Genomic DNA, 11,753 nt, shown 5'->3' on the forward strand with positions numbered 1-11,753 from the left:
GAGGCAGAAAGAGGAAAAAGAGAGAATGTGAGACTAACATAAACGAGAAGTGTGAAGACTGGGAAAAAGAGATGGAGACTTAAAAGAGAGAACAAGTAGGCGCTTGACTGAGAGGCTGACTGTGTCGTCACTAACGCAGCTGTGCCACGCGCACTGTATGATCACTGCGCCGAGTCAGCCATTCCACAGGCATGGAAAGAGTCCATTCGGAGTAAGACTGTACCCAGCGCTATACAGCCTGACTGCGGCAGAACCAAATGCTATTGAATAATGCTATGGAAAAACCACTAGGACACGTGGCAGTGATATTGAACTGCCTACTAGCAGCAGTCTGACCCTAGACATGCATGAGCGGCTGAATGGTTAACCTGCATCACTGAATCACAAGACTTTGAAGTGTTATTTAAAGTGGGTTCTCTTATTTAAAGTAATGGGTTCTCATATGCATACGCAACCATTAAAATAGCTATAGCGTTACTGTTTTTATCAGACAGACATAAAAAAATCAATAGAAAATGTTGGCTGCACAGGCAGATTGAAAACATTTTTATTTTTGCAGATGCTTTTGTCCAAAGCGACTTACAGAATATGAACCTTACAAAAGTTCACATTAACAGTAAACAAACAGTTTTTAGTTTTTTTTGGAAGTTAATTAACAGTTGTTGTTTTCACTTTTGTCTGGACCAACTGACAACCAAAGGTGGGAGAAAAAAAGTCTTCTGACTTTCTTAATTGTGCAATCCCCAAACTTTCAAGCACTCGCCTGTTTTGATTGCCAAAACCTGGCCACACCAGAGCAGTGCTCTCTGTCGTCACTAACTGCGTAAGCAGGCACGTCTGATTCATCTTATTGAGTGCAGATGCTATCGAGCCGGCTCTGACTCCTCACCGCTTCCTCATGACCTCCCGTCACCAGGGATAATTAAGCTCCCTGATTGTCCTCCTCTAGGCCGACCTCCTTAACCTTTGTGACCTCATTACGCCCATCCTGACACAAAAGGAGGGGTCAACAACGGTTGACCTAGTAGAGAGTGATCTCCTGCGGCACAGGCCCCCACTTGTTCTTTTTAAGAACAGTAAGATCTGCCCATGTGGGGGGGGGGGGGGGGCTCTCAGTGTTTAGATGTTTTCTTGCAGTATTGCAGTGGACATACCGATACACTGAAACTATGGAGTTATCAATATGTACAGTATGTTGTTGCACATACTGTACATATTGATTTTAACCCGACATCAGTCGGATCCTACAAATAATTTAAGCGGGCCAAATTCCTGTGTGATATGTCATGTGGTTTGGCCTGGCTCACGATGCCCGATTAGAAGACATAACAATCAATGTTCCAGCTCTTGTCTGATCCGATCGGATTTCTTGCATGTCAGAAATTGTTATCCGCTGTTTTGCCATGTGAGCAGTTGAATGTACAGTGAGAGCACATCAATCATATCATGTCCAGTTGAAATGTGTATGCCTGTTTTATGCAGCTGAAATAAAAGTGTCTGCCTATCTTAAAGGGATTTTGCATACAGAAACATTTTGCATACAGAAATCTCTCATTCACTATCTGCATAAGCCAGTCGTAGTACTTGGCTAAAGCCTTGCTCTGTTTACTGACTTAAAATCTTTTACCTCTTTTTGGATTTGGTTTTTCTTTTGGTGTCTGCTTCTGTATTTACTAACAAATAATGTTCACACAAAAAGATGATCATTTTGGCCAAGTTGTTCAGTTGTACTACCTTGGACTGATGCTTGGTACAGTTCATATTAATAAGCCCCCATTTGATCTGTGTGTGTGTGTGTGTGTGTGTGTGTGTGTGTGTGTGTGTGTGTGTGTGTGTGTGTGTGTGTGTGTGCAGCTTCTGATGAAGGACCCCCAGTGTCGCCTAGGCTGTGTGGAGAGAGAGGGAAGAGAGGAGGCCATCACATCCCATCCATTCTTTTCCGGCCTCGACTGGAACGCCCTGAAGAAGCGAGAGCTCGAGCCTCCTTTCAAACCCAGAATAGTGAGTCCAGCCAGTTGACACTGCACATTTTGTTGTGTAGTCACTGTTACTGTTACTGTATACCTGGTCTGTTGTGCCTTTTGTTTTGTTGCTATGGTTGCCTGTTACGCTGTCAGTGCGGCCTCTTGTCGATTGTGTTCTGTATTTAAATGATATGGCACAAGTGAGAGGGAAGAGGAGGAGGAATTTTGCATTTCAACGGTCTCTCTTGCTTCTTTCTCATCTCTGCAGAAATCGCTGGAGGATGTGAGTAATTTTGACCCCGACTTCACCCAGGAGGAGCCCACGCTCACTCCCATCGAGGACGCCCCGTTCGCCTTTGGCAACCAGGAGTTTAAAGACTTTTCCTTCACAGCCCCCGAGCTGCTGCCCACATAACGGAATGCTGGACAATGTACACTTTAGCAGTGTATTTAAATGGGCTTGAATGCAGACACACAGATATGCACGCGTGCACGCACACACACACACACACACACACACACACACACACACACACACACATATAAGTGTAAAACATTCAGTCATACTCCTGCTCTGACAAGCCCATCGCCTCATAGTTATTCCCACACAATAAGGGTCTTAAAAAAAAAAGAGAAAAAAAACACACAAGTATGGTGTGGCCGGCAGCTGCCAGCTATTCTTGGAACTGTTTGACCATCAAAGCCGGGAATCAGAGCTTTGAGCAACAAATACATAAAAAAAATACTGGACTTTGGTCACTTTGAATATTCTTGTTTTGTTGTGAATGCTTCTGTGGCAGTGCCATGAATTGCATTGTGTTATGAATCGTGTGTGTGTGTGTGTGCGTGTGTGTGTGTGTGTGTGTGTGTGTGTGTGTGTGCGTGTGTGTGTGTGTGTGTGTGTGTGTGTGTGTGTAAATTAGTGAGCCTACTGTGTGGCAAAAAAAGGTGTCATCTCTGTAGTCCCACGCATGGAAGGAAATGAAGAAAAGAATACTGTGGGAAAGGCCTGAAGAGACTTGAAATGCATTGCTCCATGTGTTGACAGCAAAGTGAACAGCCTTCTCTTAAATGATTCAGAGGGCTAGGTGCTAATGACTGTGGCACGACAGAAGAATTAATTTTTCATGACTCCAACAAGCATGTACCTCTCTTTTACACCTAACAAAATACCTAACACCTAACAACTGCTCAAGGCTTGACTTCAGCCCTGTGAATAGGACCTCAGTGTCCAGACCGTCTCCCTCTGCCACCTGTGAGCTTTGCCTTTGCTTTGATCGAGTGACCTTTGCTTGCTTTTTTGGCAAGCCTCCGCCTTCTTCTGAAGTCCAGAATTGCTCAAGATTTCTCTAACAAATCAATTGTCCCATTGTGTTACCTAATTGAGGTCAGACATTTTGTTCAGCAGCACCAAAGCTGATGAATTATTTGTGAGGATCTTTAGCACCGCTTTTGTTATTGAGAAGGAATGCCAAGGCTGTATTGGGTCGATTAGATTGTAAAATAATAGAGACTCAAATAGCACAGATGTTTTATCTTGTTTCTTGTTTTCCCAGGCTTGCAAGTCTGAAATGCTCATTTGCTGTATCGCTGAAGGATGTCTCCCTGGGGTTCTGCTATAAATTATTTGAACAAAAGCAAGACCTCAGTAGGGGGGAAAAGAGAGAGAGAGAGAACATTTTATACCCAACGACAGGCCTTTTAATTTCTCACATGCCTCCAATAAATAACTTGTTAAATAAAACTGTTTTTTTTTTCATAATTAAGTTTGTATGTGTGTGTGTGGTTGTGTGTGTGTGTGTGAGAGAGAGAGAGAAGAAAGTGAGTAAACACACATAGATATAAAATCAGAAGTACTCCCTAAACCATTTCCTGTTGAGTATGGCAATGCAAAATTGTGACAAATGGCCCAGACCATTGACCTACATTAAAGTCACAATGTTTTTCCCCTACCCCTACCCAGAGCCTTATAGATAGATACTGTATATCCCTCTAAAAGGCTCTGCCCCTACCCACCCATCTTGCCTGCTGCAGGAGTCAACTGATGGCTCAACCTGATAACTGCAGGAATCCTCATCATCACACACTGACAGAAGAAAGAGGACACAAATAAGATGCAAAAATGGGAAAAATGCAGCTTGCTGTAATAATGCCCACATGTAAGGAAATAATAGCGTTAAAATCAAGACCTAAAATTGTTGTCCTGAAATGTGTGTGTGAGAGAGAGACTGATCCAAAGCCTTTCACCCTCCTTTGACTTGTTGAATACTGCTTTATTAAGCGGTGTGGCACAATTACAAAAAGGAATCTTATTTCAATTTGCAGAAGATTTGCTTTTCATAAAAACCTTAAGAGCCAAATGGAATTTTAACAATTTGATAAATGTACAATGTGCAAATTGGGAAGTTTCTGAAACCTTATTGACCTGCAGCACCTATACAGTGCTCTTAAACTAAACCACTGGACTAAAACAATAGTGTTCTAATGGTAGCCTAACAGGGAGGCTACACCAGGCGAGTAACTGAAGCGCTCCGTGCGCGTTGCATCTGCTGCAACAATTAGCTTCCACTATAATTTGCAGAAGTAGCAGATGTAATAGCGCAGCATACATTCGAAAAAAATAGACCAGTCTTCTAAAATGTTTTTTACGCATCGCGAATGGAACGTTTCAGTTACGCGTCTGGTGTACTGTAGCTTCCCTGTAATGCTCCTTCAGTCCTAACAACAACACAAGGCATAATGCTATGAGCTAGGAAATCAGGGCATCTCATGTGAGCTACACACACACACACACAAATAACACTGGGCCACCTCTCTGTACCGTGTAGATTATATTTACAGCTCAGCCTTATGTAAGCGATCAGAAAAAGAAGAAAAAAAAACACTTTGTCCTGACTGGTCCATTAAACCATCAGGGCTATCTAAGACCAACCTCTATTTTTACCATAACAGGGTGTGGAAATATATTGAGGGGCCCCTCTGTGTCATATGTTAATACACATGAGTAAAGGCTACAGGCTAAAAATATGCCAGTACCCCTGACCAGAAGGCCCTGGTGAGGCAAAGTACAATCCAGGGTGGTACAAAAACAAAGGTCACCTTAATAGTTTGTCTAAGTAGATGTAATAGTTTATCAATCACTGTATTTGTTCCCTAACAATTTGACAACAGCTATTTCTCGAGCATTCAACTAGCCCACTTGCTTGTGAGACACGGCTACGTAGTGCACACGCCAGGTTTGCCGGGTTTTATGACAAAAGGGTTGAAATTGATTTATATGTGTAAGATGTTTTTCTCTCACAATCTGGCAACCTGGGAAATGTCAGACAAACCGACAAAACTAATGGATTCATGAGTCTATGAAGTTTGATGCTCATGCAAATTAAGGGAGTTTTCTGGGAGAAATAACAAAACGGGAGTGCACTGGGAGATGACCCAGAAATAGGCCTACGGGAAACCGGGAGTGTTGGCAGACATGTGAAGGCAAACCTGTCTCTACTGTTGACCTTTAAGTGTTGTTGATACACAATAGTGTTGCACTTGGAGTGTATAGGCTACCGTATGAAGCATGTTAATTATGCAAATACAGATCATGATGCAGGGTATAGCATTTTTACACAGCATCAATGAACAACATAAAGTAGCCTATCAAGAAGAAGTGGTGGGCTATACACACACACACACACACCACCACCACCCGTATTTTGAAAGCTAATGTTGGCAGATATGGACTAGGATGAAAGAGAAGATCACTGAGTAAAAACACTCATCCAAGTTTGAAGTGATCACAGACTGGAGTGTGCTCAACTTGGATGTGCTTTTTTATCTAGGAATGTTTACATACTGTACATAACACAAACTTAGATTTGTTTTACTGCAACGATAAGATATGTTTGGGATTATAATACGGATTTTGAACCTGGTTTTTGTGTCCATTTACTGTATATACCACTCATACGCTGAGGCCAACACTCCATAGCCATTTCATTTCACTTCCTGAAGAGAGTCTGGGTACTCACAATTGGGAAATGTTTCCAACCCTAGCATCACATGTTTATGTTTATGCATTTATAATGGGCATAGATAGCCTGATGAGCCAGACCCACATCAAGATGTATGGTCTGGGAACTCACCAGTGCTCAATCCTTGGGGTGGGATAAACAGTTGTCAAATTCCCTCTGCACGCAATATGATAGCACTACAACTCATGAGTCCCATGTGTTTTCCCACCAGCGGAGCTAGTTGGCTAGTTGATAAAACTTTTGCCAACTTAAAAAAAGCTTAACTCGAGTCGCACTGTTCCCATGTGTTTTCCCACCAGCGGAGCTAGTTGGCTAGTTGATAAAACTTTTGCCAACTTAAAAAAAGCTTAACTCGAGTCGCACTGTTCGCCAGCAGCAGCATCTTCTTTGTTTTCAAGTAGCAGGGAATTCATGCAGAACCGTCGCAACTCTGCCGTCATTATGTTAAGCCCGCCCACCGACTCTATACACGATGTGATTGGCCTGAACAAAGTTTGATTTTTCCAGCTCGCAAGCCAACGGAGAGTAGCAAGACTACCCTGACTGCAAATTACATTTGCTGCCGCTAGGGTGCGTCTAGATTTCTAGGCTAGGGCATAGACATTGCATTATGTTGATCATCCCTGATCAGGGATTCCTAATGTTACTTCCTACTTTGCCTTACCTTTACAAACTGATAATAAACTACATAGGCAGTCAGGAAACAATGTCTTTACCTTTGCTGTATAAATATACACATTCTGCGGACTGCAATTTTTCTGTGTTTGCAGGCATTGCGACTACCGTTTACCACAGCCGCTTTTGATTTCTAAATTAACGTCATTACCTCTCGTTGCTGATTGGCCCGTCACCCTGATGGCTGAGGAAAACATAAATGCATTGAGAGGAGTCAGACTGTCTCAGTGAAATAAAAATGAGCTGGTAGGGGATACTAGGCTACGACGGACATGTCGACATTAAACTCGAAATCTCAAGAATAAAGTTGAAATATCATGTCGACATTAATCTCAACGTGTCGACTTTAAAGTCGACATGCCGACATTAAACTCGAAATACAGTTTAAACATAGGCCTACAGTTTAAGCTATGTTCACTTCCCACAACTTCAATATGTGACAATCATGAATGGTAGGCCTACTTCAAATAGATGTTATTTCAGATAGATTGTCTTGGTGAATGTAACTCATTGTTGTCATCATGAAGCGCGTAGGCTATATCTCGCAGTTATGGAAATACCATGCACTATGCCATTTATATATAAACAATACATGTTTCCAATAATATTTCTATAGTAGGCTACAAAATGTTATTTCACTCTGTTTTTACGTGGGTAAGGCCACTGCACATCCAAACAAGTGCCCTTCATGACCCACAGGCCAGTCAGTCTCCATAGGTTAACATGGCAAAACTAATTTTTCTAAAACTGCTTTTCCATGTCTCACCTGCTCACCAACTTTAAAGTCGACATGTCGAGTTTAATCTCGTCACGGCAAAAAAAATTAACACCCCATTGAGTTTCTTAGAAACGCAGTTGTCTTTCTTCAGAATATGCTGATGGAAATGATGCATGTGAGTCACAAATGCAGCCGGATTCAACCAGTTCAACCAGAACCTGACTGACCATCAATGTATTATGACAGGACTCAAACTCCATTTACAATATGATGACTGAGTCATCATAGAAACAGAAGAAGAGAATAACACCACCTGCATCCAAAAAGGACATGGCTTTATGACCTGATGTTTTGAAAGACAAAAAATAGCATAGGCTACGTTCTAATTAAAGTGAATTAAAGAGTACCAGAATAGATACATTTTATGGTGGGGGAAAAAGTAAGAATACTCTGCCTTGGGATCTTCCTTGCACTCAATCACTGCCCAGAGTGGTGCAGGACATCCTGTGGAGGTCCTCTATCATGATCCTACTTACCTTGATGAAATAATCAATTATTGATTGGGTTAAAGGTGATCTGGGTGTTGATTGAGAGATGTGGGATATACAACACTGGACAGATTAGCTGAAGGCCCATTACCTTTACAACACCTGACCTGAGTAACAAGACAGAGAAAGTGCTTGTTTCTGAACTCTGAAATCATTCACACACATGAACGCTGTATGTGTGTGTGTATGTGTGTGTGTGTGTGTGTGTGTGTGTGTGTGTGTGTGTGTGTGTGTGTGTGTGTGTGAACAAACTGCTCTGCTGTAAGTAATAAAGTGATGCAAATTAAATGACCGTGAGTGATGCAACGCTAACAGGCCTAATCCCCATATTTAGAAAAGGCTCTTATCTCGATAATGAAGATTTGAAAGGTCACCAGACAGAGCTGGACTATCGCCGGCCAGTCAGCAGCACCTCTCTCTCGGACTGTGTGCATGTATTACACAAATCAACACCTGAAATATCCTGTTGTGTACTAACTTACACTCCTGTAGGCTGCTTCTACAGAATAGAAATCTGAGGTAGAAATGGTGACATTGTAACATTTATCTGACCTCATACAGAATATAGACAATGGTGGTGAAGTGAACTTGATGCAAAGCACACAAACAGAATTAGTCACATCAATGGAGTTACAGCCACATCAGTGGACAGTTCTCATCCCTGATAATCCTTATCAGATGCGTAGGCTAAAGAGAGAGAGAGAGAAGTAATGGCATCTACTATAATCCGGTATAATGTCAGACAGGAGGTGAAGTGGCATTGGTGACCCTAGACGAGCCCTTTCACCACAGCTCAGCTAACACTAAATAGCTTTGCTAAGAGCAAGGCCAGTGATTCTATAATTAAACAACAATAATGTGAAACAATGTGATGAGTGACTGACTGTAGTGGTGACCTTTGGTACATTAAAGGCTGCGTCTAAATGCAGTTGATAAAAAGATCAAGGTCATATATCAGAGTGTCTGGGGCAGAGCTGTTAACCCAAAAGTCCCGTGCATCTCGAAGGTAACCTAAGTTGTGTGTGTGTGTGTGTGTGTGTGTGTGTGTGTGTGTGTGTGTGTGTGTGTGTGTGTGTTTGTGTGTGTGTGTGTGTGTGTGTGCGCGTGTGTGTGTGTCCTCAGGTGAAAACAAGCCCTCGGTGAGGAGCAAATCCCATGAAGTCTTTTGTTTGGCTTGTCTCAAGATTCCCAGCTCTCACAGGAAGAGAATGCTGGGTTGGGTGTGTGTTTGCATGCTCACACTCGTATTTTTTATTTTTCGACTATCTCAGAGGTTCAATGTTTTGTTGAGCTAAAACCAGGTATTTGTACAACTTCACTCTCCACGTTCATTTTTTAGTCATGCATAAATAGTGGAAGTCTGCATTGGGAAATCTTTTTGGGACAACAGGCAAAAGTAATGAATAAATCACAGACTCCAATGTATTCATGTTTTCAATGAATTATTGAATTATTATTATTATTATTGAATTATAGACTTTCTAAAGCCACTCATCCATGGGGGTTTGGTGAGAAGCACTGACAGCGTGCCTGACAACACTTCTTGGCCTGGGAGAGAAAGCTCATTAAAGACTGTGTGAACACACTGGTAGTGCAGGTCATCTTACTTCACGCTCTACTCTGCTGGTCTGACTCTGAGCCCTATCTTCTCACATGAAAACCCAGTGACCTTGAGATGTATCAAGAGGCTGCGGTAGTGCTGCAATCAATAGCCTGAGTAGCAGCAGCCTGCGACTGCATTCACAGCTCTGTCTGAAAGGCAGGGCTGGATGACGCCCCTTAGACAAACACCCCATTAACACTTGTGTGGCCACAGACCTTTATGTTGTTCAGTGTTGAAATGATCTCACTACATGTGTTCATGTAGTCTGGGTGATTTTCTAGGAATTAATTTATCTGAAACTACCTTGTTAGTATAATAATGGACACTGGCAAATTGCATCATATACTGTATCAAAGCAAGAAAATCCACCATACATATTAGTTGTAGTGCAATATTTATTATCATTTTCTTTCTGGGTGGCCAGCAGCCATAAAGCAGAAATAGGCTACCTTATGCAACACCAAAAATGGCACCAATGTCCAAAGGAACAGTTCAGATGACAATCAAATGAAAATTCTGCAAATATTTCACATTTGTAGTGGCCTATCTATCTGGTTGTGGTAGGTGGTTAGAGGGGGCCAAGATAGTGCATGAAAATGACAAACTTAACAATCTTAACAAAGACATCTTACAAAAAAGTGCTGGCTCGATTATTTGCCTGCACATTCAGACATTTTATAGTGTAGGCTAACATTTGAGCAGACAGACACAGTTCAGTTTCAGTGATAACAAGACAGAAAAGAGAAAGTCAAAGTCAACCCTCTTCTGAACAACTCAGCAAATCAGATTAGTTTTCCTACATTAGTAGAAAATGACTTCACAGAGACACATAAATGCATGCCCACACACACAGTTGCCAAGTCTGTATTATGAGCCACTTTTGGGCTTGTTTTTCTGTAAAGTTGCTTACAAAAATTGGTGAGTTGCGGGTTGTGATTTTTTGGGCTTGTTTCTAAAGTTGCTTAATTGGGCTTGCTCACTTTCTTTTGTCTCTCTCCATACCTTCTAGTAAACCACCAAAGCAGCACTCTTTGCCCTCTTGCAGGATCCAGAAACCTATCCCCTCTACCCCACATTTTCCCAGTTCAGGACTGCAGAAAATGATCTATTAGGCTACTGAGTGTCTTTAATTCAATATAGGGTAAAAAAAAAAATACAGGAAACAAAATATAGCCACAAGCGGCGATGACGGACCCGAGCACCTACGGCTCCACGACCCAGGATATTTTGGAATCCAACAATGCACTCACATGTGGTGCGCATGTCAAATTGCAAATAGCAATCTGATGTGTGTGCTATTTGTTTTTGCAGGTTTTATACATTGGAAACACTGACTCACTTTCTGTTAGGTGTGATGGTATTCGCTAGGAGGTTCTACACCACAAATATGTAGGGTACAATGATGTGCATCCAAGTGACCAATTTATGAAATGCATTTTGTGATATGCAGTGCAACAGTTAACAAGTTATCCTAAAAAAACTGCTTTAAGCTTCCCCCTGGGGTAAGGGTGGAAGGGGTGTGTGGGTGTAACTATGTGCTGACCATAAGACTCAATGACATAAGGGGGCGCTATGGAGTCCCTGGGCCACAACTGGGGCTACATCTCTGTTCCTGAGTGAAATAGCCATTCTATCTGTTGCCAGATGGTGGCGCCGCGCTATGCCAGACATTTTGGGCATGTGAATATCCTCACCATAATAATCAACAAACTGAAGTTTCAGCCAAATCAGCCAATACATTGTGACTTTATGACAGATTTTGTGTTCATTTAGCGAGATATTCATTGTGTCACCATTTTCAGCATATCAACAATCCCTTCACTATTCAACATCAACAACATCTTGTGTATAATTTGTGAAGTGTGAGCCTTGTCAAGCAATGGATGCATCACACATTTCCTGTTTCGAACAGGGGTGTCATGATTTCGGTCTAAGTCAAAAATCAATCGAAATGACATCTCGATCTCAAACTTCAAAATCAAATGTAGAATTGACGATGCAGCCACACCCCCAATGTCACGTCCAGCATGCATGCCAAGAGACCAAAAAAACAGACACACACCTGTTGAACTGTGACACGTTATCTCCTCTAACTTCAAGCTGCAGCCAGTTTAAAAAACCCACATCAACCGATCAGCCTCTCCTGCTACTCTGAAATCTCCAGTATGGAAGGCTATTTTCACGTCAGTTAATGCTAACTCAAAATAAATTCTAGTTACAGCC

The 11,753-nt window shown here is 42.0% G+C and overlaps 1 protein-coding gene across 3 annotated transcripts in view; it reads left to right on the forward strand.

Annotated features, from left to right (window-relative positions):
- The window catches only part of prkchb (protein kinase C, eta, b), a 35,123-nt gene extending 31,420 nt beyond the window's left edge, over nucleotides 1–3,703 (forward strand). For all 3 annotated transcript variants that reach the window (XM_076273072.1, XM_076273070.1, XM_076273071.1), the window contains 2 exons: nucleotides 1,855–2,001; nucleotides 2,233–3,703. In XM_076273072.1, the coding sequence (XP_076129187.1) occupies nucleotides 1,855–2,001; nucleotides 2,233–2,379 (294 nt within the window). In that variant the 3' untranslated portion in view covers nucleotides 2,380–3,703. The remainder of the gene's footprint in view (nucleotides 1–1,854; nucleotides 2,002–2,232) is intronic.
- Nucleotides 3,704–11,753: the final 8,050 nt, after the last annotated feature.

The sequence above is a fragment of the Alosa pseudoharengus genome, unplaced genomic scaffold (genome assembly GCF_046254945.1).
Source record: "Alosa pseudoharengus isolate Yale_2024_CS ecotype anadromous, Long Island Sound unplaced genomic scaffold, YU_APseudo_1.1 YU_APseudo_1.1_scf_7, whole genome shotgun sequence".
In the NCBI taxonomy this organism is placed as follows: domain Eukaryota; kingdom Metazoa; phylum Chordata; class Actinopteri; order Clupeiformes; family Clupeidae; genus Alosa; species Alosa pseudoharengus.